This window comes from Protomyctophum bolini (genome assembly GCF_963924005.1).
Source record: "Protomyctophum bolini genome assembly, chromosome: 21".
In the NCBI taxonomy this organism is placed as follows: domain Eukaryota; kingdom Metazoa; phylum Chordata; class Actinopteri; order Myctophiformes; family Myctophidae; genus Protomyctophum; species Protomyctophum bolini.
Window position 1 is genome coordinate 23,192,800 of NC_137882.1, and position 15,786 is coordinate 23,208,585.

General features: G+C 45.4%; 1 protein-coding gene across 1 annotated transcript in view; it reads right to left on the bottom strand.

Moving 5' to 3' along the window:
* Nucleotides 1–15,786, bottom strand: part of mllt10 (MLLT10 histone lysine methyltransferase DOT1L cofactor) — a 65,877-nt gene that overhangs the window by 21,651 nt on the left and 28,440 nt on the right. Inside the window, 7 exon segments of the mRNA XM_080794356.1 lie at nucleotides 207–346; nucleotides 7,425–7,538; nucleotides 8,865–9,299; nucleotides 9,906–10,127; nucleotides 11,148–11,566; nucleotides 11,568–11,587; nucleotides 12,225–12,326. Coding sequence (XP_080650482.1) covers nucleotides 207–346; nucleotides 7,425–7,538; nucleotides 8,865–9,299; nucleotides 9,906–10,127; nucleotides 11,148–11,566; nucleotides 11,568–11,587; nucleotides 12,225–12,326 — 1,452 coding nt within the window.

Sequence of the window (15,786 nt, forward strand, 5' to 3'; positions counted from 1 at the left end):
AAGATAAATAGTGAAATTAACCAATCTACAATTTAATTACGTCTTTTTTCACATATTTGCGCGCACACGCACACACACACACACAGAGAGAGAGAGAGAGAGGCATAAGTCATGTGGTTTAATTTGGCAGGATGCAAACTATAGGCAAATGACGTGCGTGTGCATGTCGCGTGTGTGTGTGTGTGTGTGTGTGTGCATGTACTTACGTGTGCAGACGCAGCGCTGTTCAGAGGGGCGGCCCCTGTGAAAGGAGAGGGAGGGGCCAGAGAGGGCGTGGCCTGCTGTAACATCTCGGAGCCGATTGGTCCGCTCCCCAAAGACGGGCCGTCAACACCAGCGAACACACCTGTGGGAGGAACAGGTATATGTATTATAACCCATTCTGACCTGAGATCAGCTTCTAAAATGTCTTCTATACATCCTGACAGTTTTCTGAAAAAGCTATGTTTCTATGTCGTTCTTCGATTTTTCAAAAATAGCAGCCCTACAAGCTCGTAGATCTGCTATTTTTCAATAGCTAAAGCATAGCATAATGCTAACACCAAAAGGGGGTTCCCACCCAAAATGGGATAATGTATAAAAATCTGTGACGTGGCCTGGGCCATGGCTCAGCGGTCAGTGTGCCGCGGGTTCCACTCCCCATCCCGACGGCCTTTACTGCATGTTTCCCCCCCCCCCAGCCTACTGTCTGTCCCTCCATATAAAAATAAAGGCGAAAGCCACAAAAAAAAAAAAAAAAAAAAAAATCTGTGACGCATTGTGAGCTTGTAGATCGGTCATTTTCAAATGGCTGAAATGTATATAGCGGTAGTGCTGAAGTGGTTAATGTATGTTTTGTAATGATAATCATAAAGTAACTACCGGTAGTAACAACAAGACCACAGTGACCGCCGTTGTGTCCCTCACAGCGTCAGCGGGATTTAAGTCCAAACTAATTGCTTTATGGGGTGGGTGTGACTGCACACCTGTTGGTGCACAGGTCTAATCCGGGGGTCGTGAGTTGATTTCAATGATAATATAACATTAATATATACTAGAGTGGTGCCCATGGGGGGCACTGGCCTACTTGGAACGATGTCCGTGTCCCTTTTATGCCCATATATGGAGTTCTTTATCAGGCATATTTGCAATATTTGCTTCTTGGGGTGGGGGGTCCCTGGAACAACATATTTTCAGATGGCCAATTACAAATATTTCCTTGACATGAAAATGTTTGAGAACGACTGACATTAGAAACATGGGGTTTATCAGAAAACTGTAGAGTCGTCCTCAGGTCTAAATGGGTTCATGTAAACTCACATGCACACTTATTTTAAACTTTAAACATTCACACACACACACACACACACACACACACACACACACACACACACACACACACACACACACACACACACTTCCATTCTATGTCATTTTCCTCTCTCTCAAACTCCTCCTCCTCCTCCTCCTCCTCCCTCTCTCTCTCTCTCTCTCTCTCCCTCTCTCTCTCCTCCCCAGGGGAGAGGGGGGATAAGCCCTGGGCCTGCCCCCCCCTCCTCTCTGACCCAGCGAGAGGAGGGGGAACCGAGGGGGCCCCTCGGCTCCACAAAGGACTGAATGGCTCGGGGGGGCAGCGCACATTCACTACAGGAACAAGAGTGCTTTGTACCAGGCCGGGGGGGGGGGGGGGGAGGGGGGGGTTTGGAGAGAGAGAGAGAGAGAGAGAGAGAGAGAGAGATATAGATGGAGAGAATGCACATGCATCCATACACGTACACACACACCATGAGCCCTTATACAATATATATTACTTTGTATTAATAATATGCAACATATTTTTTGTTGCATGTGCTAAATTTACATACGATGGTAGAAAGAGATAGAAAACTGATGACACAGAGAGAGAGAGAGAGAGAAAGAGAGAGAGAGAGAGAGAGGGGAGGGGGGTGTGGACATGTAGCAACACAGGTCTCCTCCAGGGCAGGAATCGAACCAGGTACTTTGTGGTCATCTTCAGTGTCACGCCTCAACACTTAATTTGATACCCCCACAGAACCAACAGCTCCACCAGAGAGCTCCAGACTTCCCTCTCCAGAGCAACATTAGTGACTTCCTCCTGGGGGATCCCGAGACGTTCCAAGGCCAGTGAGTCGATATATTTCCTCCCAACTGCGCCTCGGTCTGCCCCGGGGTCTCCTCCCAGTGGGACGAGGACCTCCCTAGGGAGGCGCCCGAGAGGCATCCTAACCAGATGCCCGAACCACCTAAGCAGACTCCTTTCCAGGCGACTGCAATATCGCCCCTGCCGCTCCGATTCTCCGGCCGATCTCCTTCTCCGTCCTCCCCTCACTCGTGATACACCCACAGAACCAACACTGTTAACCAGCTAATGTTGACACCTCCACAGAACCAACACTAACCAACTAATGCTGACATTCATCCATTCACACACACATTCATACACCGATGGCGACGGAAACCATGCATGCAAGGCACCAACCAGCACATCAGGAGCAATTTGGGGTTCAGAGTCTTGCTCAAGGACACTTCGACACTAACTCTGGGGGAGCCCTGGTTCGCACTGGCAACCTTGCTGATACCATCCAGCCACTCTACCCCTGAGCCACCGCCACCCCAATGCTGATACCGCCACAGAACCAACACACTAACCGCTAATGCTTGAGGCCCGCTTTGTCTCCCCGAAAAAGACTGGTTCATTCATCACAGAATTGAGTTCATGCCCGGTGGTAAAGTTTAGGCCACACATGGGAGGTCTAAAAAGTAGAACAGCACTACAAGGGGAGATATGACCGATATATTATATTTTACATATTGTTGTCGGAGGTGGAAACCTTGCATGTCCAAAACCGTTCCCTTTTTCTATTATTTTATAAATTATTTAAAATAGTGAAAATGGATTGTGCTGTGTGTGTGCTTGTAGATCTGATATTTTCACTACTCTTGTGCGACACTTGTGTGAAATATGGAGATAAAAGGTTTTTAAACGATGCTGTATTATTATATTCCTTTTGTTGACGTAGATTATTTTGAGATATAAATGTAGATTATTTTGTAGTTTAGTATATACACTCCCCTCTGTCAGGTGAAAAGAAGCAGCTTGGACTCCTCATGCATAGAAGGAAGCACGAGGTCAGTCCACTGCCCCCCCCCCCCTAGGTTGGCAGAGGAAGTGTAGCGCCCAGGAATACCATTAGATAATTGACACTGGGTGAAAGAAATGGGTTGCAACATCGTGGGATAAACATTATAGTGTTCTCTGCATTAAAATCTGTACTGCAATCAGTCACTGATTCAGGGACTGGGACAGTGTCACATTTTGATGGAGATCCAGTCATTCTTTTCCCTGCAAAAAGCTCCAGATGAAGGAGGAGACGCATCTCGACTGTAATGTAAAACCTCGTAGCGGGGCGCCTCCAGCGCGTTTATGACACAATCACACCGATTCGAACAATCGGCAGCGTCCTAATTGGCTCCTATTAGCGTGAGCCTCCTTGCAGCAGCAGTGTGCATTTATTCGTTAACGGGCGAGAGAATTCACCCATAATTGTGAAGGACACTTTCAGAAAGAATAATCAGGAAATAATGGACGTGAAGTGAACAAATGAGAATAATTATAGCTGCACTACAAGCAGCTGATCAAGGTAAGGCTACTATAGGAACAGAAAGGCACGGTTCTTTCTCCTCCATGTCTGATGGAGGCCGACTTTTCCTTGGAACCTTTGTTCTGTATTCCCTCTCTCCTCCAGATCTAGACATCCTGAGGTCTACCGCAGACAGTATCAAGGGCAAGACCACCAGATCTGTGAACAGCTTCCACCCAGCTACCATCAGACTATTGGAAACACACTGAAACACTTTCCTTTCATGGGCTGTTTTTTCCTAATATATGCTGGATGTGTGGATTTTTTGTTCCCCTATATATATGCAGACAGACTATAGCTTTCGTTGAGTTTAGCTTTTTTTTACAAACTATCTTCTCATGTAAACCCGTCAATGCGTTGCTGCTTTTTGCATCTAACCTCACATACATACACACCTGCTGCTTTCTTATATCACGGGTGCATTCGGATGTAGTGCTCTGAGCGCACTGTGCAATACAAACAAATATGTTAGTGTGCACATATCCGAACACACCCTGTAGTATACAGACTTATAAAGTATGTAAAAAATATACATACATACATACATACATACATAGTTACATACATACATGCATGGACCGGATGTTGTTGTGAATGTGTGTGTAGCAGCTAACAATATAGCCACGCCACTCTAAAGACAACAACGGGAGGTAAGAATAAATCTATCGTGACTAGCGACTGGACTGCGGAGGGCCGTCTAACACAGGATTTATTTTTAAATAATTAGACGGGATGATTTAGATAGCAAGTTATTAACGTTTTAAGATTTTCGTCTCACTGTTGCGCAACATGGAGGATTGCACAACAGGCGCTCCCAGGCTGTGGAGCGTTGATGATGATCTGTTTTCAGATCAATAATGTCTTTTGGATCAAACTTCGTCTTATTGGGCGTCGGGCGTTACTAATAGAAAAGAACAAAGAACTTCGTCCTGGGCGATGGGGGTGTCGACATAAATCTACTCTGCTGGGGGTCCCTGGCTGGCACAAAGCCATTTTAGAAAGGGGGAGGGGGGGGGGGGGGTCCGTGGCCGCCAAATACATTACGTATCAGGGGTCCTTGACATGTAAACGTTTGAGAACCACAACTGGACTAAATAACTACCGCTACATTGGATCCACTGGAACACACGCTAACCTTTTATTCCCCCCAAAAAAGTAATAGTTTTGGATATACAAGGTTTTCACCCGACAGCGACCCCCCCCCCCCACACACACACACACCACCACTACCACCCCCTCCCTGTCCCATCTATGACCCCCCTGCTATCAAACATTAACCTGGCCCAAATCTCACCCCCTGCCTGCACCACCCACCCACTACACCCACAAACACACATCTATCAGGTTAACTATCCAGCCGTCAGCCTCCCATTACTGCCCTGCATTAACCCTAGGCTAAATATTTACAGTAAGGAGATGATAACAAGGGCACACACACACACACACACACACACACACACACACACACACACACACACAATGCATATAGACACAAAATCACAGACACTCTTGCATAGAGGTATACATATCGTTGCTGTCGGGCAGAAACCTCTTATCTCCCCATATGCTAACCTTTTGTGGGATAGTACAGCAGATCTGCAAGCCCTACTTGATCATACTACAGCAGACCTGCAAGCCCTACTTGATCATACTACAGCAGACCTGCAAGCCCTACTTGATCACACTACAGCAGATCTGCAAGCTGGAAACTCGTCTCGAGCTTGTCCATCTGCTACTTTTACCAGAAAAGCAACAGTTTTGGACATGAGGTTTCCACGCGACACAGCCTGTAACACAGCCGATGTGCAACACTAATGTTGCATTCGCACATAGTGATGTTGTCGGAGGCGCAGCGGCCGGTGGGGAAGATTAACACAATCCAGCATGTACGTAGCTTTGCATCTGGAAGTTGAACCCAGATCAGCTTCAATATGTAGCTTAGTTTGTAGCTTACGCAGCAGCTACAAAGGGTTGCTTGGATGCATCTTCTTTACGTCGCTGGCTTCAATTGACAATGAATGGTAGACTGCATCGTTGCATCTGCCCGTGTGAACGCGCCACACAAGATTAGTCATTGCATTGCAGTCATTAGTCAAACCGTTATAATAATGCTATTTCAACTGGCATGATTAGCTAGATAATGACAACATTTTCATATACGAGTTAACCATTAACTGAAACCAGCACTGAATGTCTTTGCCGACCGGCCATGGTAAGGTTCTGCTTTGCAATGCAAAGTGAGCTTAAAACAATACAAAAGTGCGGGGCTAAATGGATCTATTAACGGCAGAATGTGAATCATTTTGTGGAGGGTATAGTCCGCAAGAGTTTTAGAGTAAAATGAAAGTGTCCTGCACAGGTCCAATTTTGACAACCAGCGGACCGACCCGTTACCCTCGTCATCATATATATATATATATATATATATATATATATATATACACACACATCGCCTGTCAAATAATGGACCCGTTGTCCGTTGGTATCACCACTCGCTATGTTTGACTTCATTTCATCCAACACCGCATATTGAATGTGGTGGTGCGTGGAGTTATATAAATTTCGTTATATCAACAAGGATAGCATGAATGAAAAATGATTAGCCTGATGACCGTCTTGATCCGAGGCTATGTCTGTATTAGAAATGACTTCAGGACTTTAGTTAAACTTACAGAGTGACGCATTACTTTGCCTGGATTAAATTTTGCACTTGAACGTTGACATTATAATCCCTCAGTGTTTCATTAGCGTGAGCGTGACGGAAATAGGCTGCAGCTCGTATAGTGATGAATATACACACGTGAAAAGCTACGATAAGGATGCAAGGATTGGGCCGTGATGTCACTGCTATGCAACACGGAAGTGGCACAGCAGCAGAAAGAAACGCCATGATGAAGGATTCGTCAGAATCGTCTGTGACGTCACTGGCGATTCCTTGGGCATGTGACAGACTTAACTTGTCTCCGCGGTTGAGAAGCGCCCAGCTGAGGTATATAACATCCTGCAGTGCACTTATAGTAGGTCAGAATGGGTTAACACATTTCACTGGGGACCCCCTTGAAACCCCGTCAAGGACCCCTGGGACGAACATTTTTCGCAGACAAACATTTTTCGTCGACGAAAACAACACTGGTACATGTCTTGTCTTATTGACGGGCCTATCAGAACACCGCCCAAATTTAGTATAGTATAGTACCACCCACAATTTATAACAACATTTCCAGCCGGACACCCGGCCCGTTGCAGGACAAAGTAGCCAATCTGCTATGTTCTCCTTTCCTTTCTTGGAAGTGAAAGTGGTTACGTCTGAATAATAACTAATATACATCTACAGGATCTACAGGTTCTTTTTTTGCCCCCATTTCCTGAAAAGTAACAGTTTTGGGACTTACAGGGTTTTCAAATGACAGGCAACGATATGGAATGACAGCATAAATGGCAGTAATTTATGGACAGAGGGGAGACGTGTGTGTGTGTGTGTGTGTGTGTGTGTGTGTGTGTGTGCGTGTGTGTGTGTTTGAAGGGGGGTGACTCCAAAGCATAAAAGCATAAAGACAGTTGCCAAGCAACTGATCACAGATGAAGAAGAGACCACTTCAATATGTGTGGGTGTGTGTGTGTGTGTGTGTGTGTGTGTGTGTGTGTGTGTGTGTGTGTGTGCTTGCGCATGCGTGCCAGGGACGGATTAAGACTTGCAGGGGCCCCTGGGTCAAAAAGGTTTGCAAATAGGTGCGCATGTGTGTGTGTGTGTGTGTGTGTGTGTGTGTGCAGCGCACGGCTCACCTGTGCTCGTGCACACACCTCCGTGCCCTTGGAGGCTCCCGTTCCTGAGGAGCGACGGAGACTTCTGCGCGCCCATGCCAGCCCCGCCCACGGCGCCCAGCGCCCGCTCACCGCCTAAAATACACACAGGAATAAGATTGTCACATAAATAAATACATTTCATTGTTCATTTATAATATTTCTATTTATTATTCTGTATACAGTACTGTACATTTACTGCATTTATTCTCTCATTTACTTCATTACTGTATTGCACTCTGGCTAGACGCCACTCTTCATTTCATTGTCAAAGTATTTGTATACTATGTGCAGTGACAATAAATTGAATCTAATCTAATCTAATTGAATCAAATGTCTTTGCATATATCTTTATTCTTGCATTTCTTTATTTATCATTTAAAGTATTCATTAATTAATATATTTTTTTTTACATATGGCAGTTTTAACTAGGGCTTTAAGCAACTAGTCGACTATTCAACTACGGTAGTCGACTATTCAACTAGTCGACTATTCAACTAGTCGACTATTCAACTACGGTAGTCGACTATTCAACTAGTCGACTATTCAACTAGTCGACTATTCAACTACGGTAGTCGACTATTCAACTAGTCGACTATTCAACTAGTCGACTATTCAACTACGGTAGTCGACTATTCAACTAGTCGACTATTCAACTAGTCGACTATTCAACTACGGTAGTCGACTATTCAACTAGTCGACTATTCAACTAGTCGACTATTCAACTACGGTAGTCGACTATTCAACTAGTCGACTATTCAACTACGGTAGTCGACTATTCAACTAGTCGACTATTCAACTACGGTAGTCGACTATTCAACTAGTCGACTATTCAACTAGTCGACTATTCAACTACGGTAGTCGACTATTCAACTAGTCGACTATTCAACTAGTCGACTATTCAACTAGTCGACTAGTAAATCCACTAATCGACCTTGTTGGTACTAGTTGACTAGTTGATAAAAATACATTTAAAACAAAAACTTATTTAAAAAAGAATTGTAGCCTCAAGATCAGCTAGAATGCTATATTATAGTCACCAATGTAATGTAATGTTTACCTAAAAGGGAAGGGAAACTTTGACAGGAAAAGACTCACTGTATAGAAAAGTAAGTAAAACTCCTTATCTGTGCTATATCTGATATAGCACTGACGAAGGTCTTAGGGCCGAAACGTTTGCTTTTTAATTGCACCATGAGCACAGAGCACCATAAGAGCATGATAAAATAAAATAAATGGTCTCAGTCTAAGGAGTTTTACTTCTTTTTCTATACGGTGAGCGAGTCTTTTCCTGTCAAAGTTTCCCTTATGATTTTGAGACCACCGCTACCGTAGTCAAGTTTGGGGAAAAAAGGACGAAGAAAGGCGCAACAGTTTTCTCAGTACCTAATAGGTAAACAACTACTCGACAGCGTTAGTTACCTCCTGCGGTGGAGACGCCGGGGACCGAGCCGGGGCGTCCGGAGAGGCCCGGCGACGCCGACGACAAGGGCGACGACGACAGGGCGACGGAGGACGAGGGGGCGGAGCCACAGGCGGCGCCGCCCCCCGCCATGATCCCCCTCGCCCCCTCCCCCGCCTCGGGGGCGAGGAGCATGGCGGGCACCGGGGGCTCGGGCGCCGGCTTGATGTCCGTGGCGTAGCACGGCCCGTGCTTGTTCCGCCAGTTGCCCTTCTTCTTCTTCTTGGCGCCGTCGTCTCCTCCTCCTCCCCCCACCGCCATCCCGCCACCGGGCCCCCCCGACGACGACATGGTGGGCGGGGCCTGCCTCTTGTAGCCGGTGGCCGGTCCCACCAGGCTGGGAGGGGCCTCGCTGCCCACGTGACTGTGGGAGTTCTCGTACAGCTTCCCGCCCACTGCAGCAAACAGACGCACGCACGAACACAGACACACACAGCATATTAGAACAGCTATTATTGCCCAAATTCATATTTTGATATCAATTTGGCTGAGGACCCCCACCTGAAAACGTTTTGTGCAAGGGGGGGGGGGGGGGGTTACCAAGAGAATTGTGCTGATAAAATGTTTCAAAAGTATGTGTTTTACATTTTATTCAAAACATTTAAAGTAAATAGCAGATCTACAAGCATACATTTTTATCATTAACACATTCAGACCGTACGATGTGTGGAAACATCATAGCTAATCCATTTGCGACAACGTGTACACACGTCCTTCATTGATATCAAACGGGGAAAAAATATTCAGATTTTCTTTTTAGGTTGGCCTATCCTTCCGCAATGTACTTTTCACACATGCGTGCTCCCGTTCACTTCCCTGTTTAGCGCTCAGAATGAAAGACTCGCCGCACGTAATCTAGGGAGCTCTCTGTGGTTTTGACCAGATGGCTCTACTTCCTTCTTCATTTCTGACTTCAACATGACTCTCGCCAGGAATATTAATGCTTCTAGAGACTCGATCGTAATCATAGTGAGGTAAGCAAGCGACATTATGTCACCTACCGGAGGCCGTGGCCGCCGCCGACATCAGCGAGCCGAAGAGGTTGGCGGGCCCCTCCGAGGCTCCGCCCACCTCGGAGCCCGGCTTCACCAGGCAGCTGCTGAAGGAGGGCGGGGACGAGAAGGTGGTCCCGCCCCCGGGGCGCTGCGACGGGTCCGAGAAGCTCAGGAAGTCGTTGGACGACGGGGCAGAGGGAGGCTTACTGGCGCTGGTCAGCAGGAGGCCTGGGAGAGGAGATAGAATATTAAACAGTTAACAGCACTTACCCTACCCCCTTAGATAGCATTTCTGTAGACTTAGATAGCATTTGATACAGACTTATAGCATGTTATGTAGACAGCACTATAATTGCATTGTATATAGTCATAGCACGTCATAGTACATATGTATAGCATAGTAGTATAGGTATGTATAGTTTAGTTTTTCATTATATAGATATTCCACTGTTACTTTCTTAGCTTACGCATGTTTCATGATAAATGCTTTTATGTGATGTATTCCCATGCTTTTTTGTTCTTGCTTAATGTAAGTCGCTCTGGATTAAGAGCGTCTGCTAAATGCCTAAATTGTAACAGTAAACAATTAACCTAGCATTTGTCTAAGTAACCTAAATTGTAACATTGCGGTCACATTCAACACATGGCCTATATATGCCTATCCCTAAACCTACCCCTAAGAAATAATATATATATATATATAAATGCCTAAATGTAAACCACGCAAATCACCCTGAAAAGAGTGAATCTCTGAGAGAGATGATATTATAGAACATATTCACACGGCGGCCATGTTGACATTTTGCATTGGAAAAGCAGGGTGGCATTTCATTAACTTAATGAAATGCAAAGCGAATTGCTGGTGGGAAAGTGTCCATGTCAACATTGTCTCCATCATTGGGGCTGCAAGCTATCTATCGCCTCTGCAGTCCAGTCTCTCTCTCTCACACACACACACACACACACACACACACACACACACCGAGGGCCTCCAGGTTCTGACAGCATGAAACACAACTAGCTCAGTCTGAACACTGACTCCCTCTCAAGTCATAACCTCCCTATACAGGCCGTGTGTGTGTGTGTGTGTGTGTGTGTGAGTGTGTAATGGGCTCTCGTCCAGACACAGAGTCCCAGATAACAGAGACCGAGGGGCCAGTCGAGGGGACTTTATCACAGCAACATACCTCACTGTACTGATATCTGGACACACACACACACACACACACACACACACACGTGTCTCACCTTGATGGAAGGGGCCCGTGGCGGCCGAGGCCGAGGCGGTGGGCGCCGTGGCGCCCACGGCGGCCGAAGGGAGGAGGAGCTTCCCCGAGGAGTTGAAGGACTTGCGGCCGCCGCGCTGCGTCGTGACCATGTGACCGCCGTGCCCGCCTCCTCCGCCGCCACGCTTGTTCTTGGCCTCCGGCGGCCCTATCCCCCCCGCCTTGCCTCCCACACCCCCCGCCACGTCCCCCCCCAGGGAGGCTCCACCTCCTCCGCCGTCCCCCTTGGCGCCTTGGCCTCCCGCTGACGTCGACGACACCTCCTGGAAGTTGGCGGTGGTGAAGCGGGCCGAGCCGCCGTCGTCCAGACGCTGCTTCTGAGAGGCCGAGGAAGAGGGGGGCAGGGAGCCCACCCCCCCGCCCCCCCCCTCCGGAGCCCCCGCCCGAGCTGCTGTTGTAGTTCTGTTTGTCGGAGAGAGAGAGAGAGAGAGAGAGAGAGAGAGAGAGAGAGAGAGAGTCATTCTTCCCTAAATTTAAAGAAAAATATAAAGAATTTGAATCCACCATTAATAACTCGTCATCAATCCAATATGTTCTGGGAGAACAGTCCAAATGCACAGTTTTGGCAGCAAAATACGTGTGGAGTTGTCGTCAACTGAGGGACAGCCGGTGGACAGAAGAGACAGGTATATCTGTCTGAACAACAGGGTCATTAAGTTACTGTTGTGTTTATGTTTGTTCATTTATTTTCATTGTTACTGTATTGCTTGTTGTTCATTATTGTTGGGATGTTTGTTGTTTCTGTGTGTGCAATGTTGACTTTTGTTTCACATATTTATCATGCCAATAAAGCCTTTTGAAATTGAATTGAAATTGAGAGAGAGAGAGAGAGAGAGAGAGGGAGGTGTGGAGATCAGTGCAGATCTGTCAGAACCTAAGTGTCTAATGGCTACTGGATGATTAAATAAGACAATGCGGTGACAAAAAAATTGAGAGAAGACAGAAAAGAGGGATGTAAAGGCAGAGCGGGGTTAAGGACCCCCTCGAAAACTAAATAATTCATCTGGAGGGGTTTTTCCTTTCGGTCAACACCACTCACCTTCTGATCCGGGACCAGGATGTTTGGAAGAACCAGAGCCGGAGAAAGGTCTACGCCACTCTTCTTGTGTTTGGGTTTATGCCGGTCCCTCTCCTTGTGTTTCTGAAGATGGAGACCAGAGAGAGAGAGAGAGAGAGAGAGAGAGAGAGAGAGAGAGAGAGAGAGAGGACACAGAGAGAGAGAGACACACACACACAGAGAGAGACAGAGAGACACAGAGAGAGAGAGACAGACAGAGACAGAGAGAGAGAGAGAGAGAACCGGATGGGTGAAGCTACTCGTGGACACCCTGCAGTGTTTCAGAGACCTGGGACTTACAGAAACCTTAACCCATTTTGGACTGAGAGGTCGATTAAAATAAAGGCTTCTAAATCCTAATTTCTTTCTGAAAAACCCATGTTTCTACGTCAGTGGTGCTCAACCTTTTTCATGTCAAGGACCCCCAGAATTATCTGTATTGGGCCACGTAGTCAAAATATGTAGTTCCCCCCCCCCCCCCAGAAGCCAATATTTTAGTTAAAAATGTTTGCTCGGAAATATATATTCAAAGATTTGCACCACATTTTTACGACTTTTCAAAAATAGCAGACCTACAAGCTCATAGCTTGTAGATCTGCTATTTTTGAAAAGCTAAAGCATGACATAATGCTATAAACACCAAGAGGGGTTCCCGCCCCCAAAATGGGTTAAAGACGAAGTAGTGAAATGAAAAACAAAACACTTACTTGTAGAGCATATCCGTGGTCATCGTATGGGCATACCTAACAATGGATGCCAAAACAATGGGACAATTTCCATTTTAAAAAGCCAATTTTAATTACAATTAAACTAGTTAGAATTTAATTACTATCTTTGAACAAAAACCGTGCCGCGTGATTATGTAACGCGGCCCGAAGAATATTGATTTCATTCACGCGTTTGATACTTCTTCCCATTCTTCCAAACAGCAATTTTAAATTTGTTTAAAGTGTGGGTTTTTTATAAATAATGAACCAATTATTAAGTATTATTAAGAATTAGAAAGAGCTTGTGAATGAATGATAATTGATAACTGCACCGGATCCATTGAAAGACAGATACTATTATGTTTAGTATTCACATTTCCTGGAAAGTCAGTTTTTGGACATACAAGGTTTTCCACCTGACAGACAGCGACGATACAAGGATGGGAGAAATGGAATGGAGGGGTCAAAACGGAGAGGGGGGAGGGAGGGGGAGAGAGAGAGAGAGAGAGAGAGAGAGAGAGAGCGGGGCACTTTGTTTCCAAGGCTTAGACAGTGATGAAAGGTAGGAGATCTGAGCCCAGGGGAGACAGACGGGGCCAGAAAACAAGGAGAGCTAATGCTGCAGCTAATTATTTTCAACTTTTTCCAAATATCAAATAATCAAGAATCCATTTGTTCCTAACCTTAACCCATTTTGACCTGAGATCAGATTAAAAAAAATCTTCTACATCCCGACAGTTTTCTGAAAAAGCTATGTCAGTGGTTCTTCGATTTTTCAAAAATAGCAGACCTAGATCTGCTATTTTTCAATAGCTAAAGCATAGCATAATGCTAACACCAAAAGGGGTCCCCGCCCAAAATGGGATAACCAACCTCAGATTGGCCAGTTCCGTGGCCAAATACATATCATTTTGGGGGTTGTTGGTGCTAAAAAGGTTTGAGAACCACTGATTTTAAGAAGGCATTTGTGGAATCGGCCTCAGATCTCAAATATATATTCATTAGTTCAATGAACTGTTGCACACCTAGAAAAAGAGAGGAGAGAGAGAAAGAGAGGAGAGAAAGAGAGGAGAGAAAGAGAGAGGAGAGAGAGAGAGAAGTGAAGACAGCGTGGGTCTGTAAGCGGTGTGCGTTGGGAGCCAGAGGTCTAATGGTTTCATATAGTCACATCTCTCCTCCCCCAGACCACATACGGCTCAATTTACACCTTGTATCACACACACACACCTGAAGGGGTTGAGAGGGTGCCAGCACACACACACACACACACACACACACCTGAAGGGGTTGAGAGGGTGCACACACACACACCTGAAGGGGTTGAGAGGGTGCCAGCACATTTGCACCTCATATATGTAGTACGAACACACATACGTGTAAGAGGTTATTACATGGAATTGTGTGTTTTTTTTAAGAGTATGCACACACACACACACACACACACAGTCACACACACACACACACACACACACACACACACACACACACACACACACACACACACACACACACAATGAATAAAAGCCAGACACCTTCTGGGGAAAGGTGCTAGTGGAACAATCAACCCAGCTGGGTGAGTGTCAAAGGCGTTTCAAACAGCGTTGGGTCTCCAGGGCTAATAGACACCCATTCTCTCTAGAACAGACTGTAAACTACGTTGTATACAATAGGGCTTAGGCAATTAAGTGTTTTAGTTTGTAGATTGGCTATTTTCACTACTTCTGACCCGAGGACGATTCTACAAATGCCTTCTAAATCCTGACAGTTTTCTGATAAACCCATGTTTCAATGTCAGTTTCATGTCAAGGACTCACAAAAATATATGTATTTGGCCGCCGACGCCCATCGGAAAATGTGTTGTTCCAGGAACCCCCCAGAAGCTTTGAGTTAAAAACGTTCACTCTGAAAGAATATATATTCCATGATTTGTGCCACATTTTCACGATTTTTCTAAAATAGCAGACCTAACAAGCTCTGAGCTTGTAAATCTGCTATTTTTCAATAACTAAAGCATAACATAATGCTAACACCAAAAGGGGTTCCCTCCCCAAAATGGGTTAAACATTCGTTTCCTAATTTATGTGACGTCTTTGATTTGTCTTTTATTTCTTCATGAAATTACTGAAAACTAAAAAGAATATATATATATATATATATATATATATATATATATATATATATATATATATATATATATATATATATAAAAGATGATTGGATTGGGGGGATGACAGTTAAACCAGCACTTCCTGTGTGTGAGTGTCAGTTAACAGAATGCTACAGTTAGATGAGCCTGGCTTCCTCTAGATCAGGAGTGGTCAACTAGATTAGGCCGGGGGCCACAACTGTACAATGATTGTGTGTGGGGGGGCCAAACATTTGTGGGTTCTCAAAATGCATTTTGTGCTCAAACACGAAGATATATATACATATATAAGGTTAAAGACAAGTACATGAGAAAGTAAAGAGTTTCTGTGCAAATCTACTTAACGTATTCATGTAATAAAGCTAAATAAAACCTCATGACTGAAATCAGATTAGGAGTTTTGTCAGTCTTCATTATTGTTGAGGGTTACAGATGGCTAGGAAGGAGAGAGAGAGTGGTGTGGAGCAGGGAAGGAGTGAGACATAAGATGGGAGAGAGAGGGAGACAGACAGAAGAGTGAGAGAGTGAGAAAGACACAGAGTGAGACAGAGAAAAGAGAAAGAGAGAGGGACAGAGAGACAGAGTGAGTCAGAGAGAGATATTTCTTGATCCTCTTGTTGTTTCTCATTAACATTCCAGAGGTTGGATGTTGATGGACAGAGGCTAGGTTGAGAGGGTCGAGCAACACACA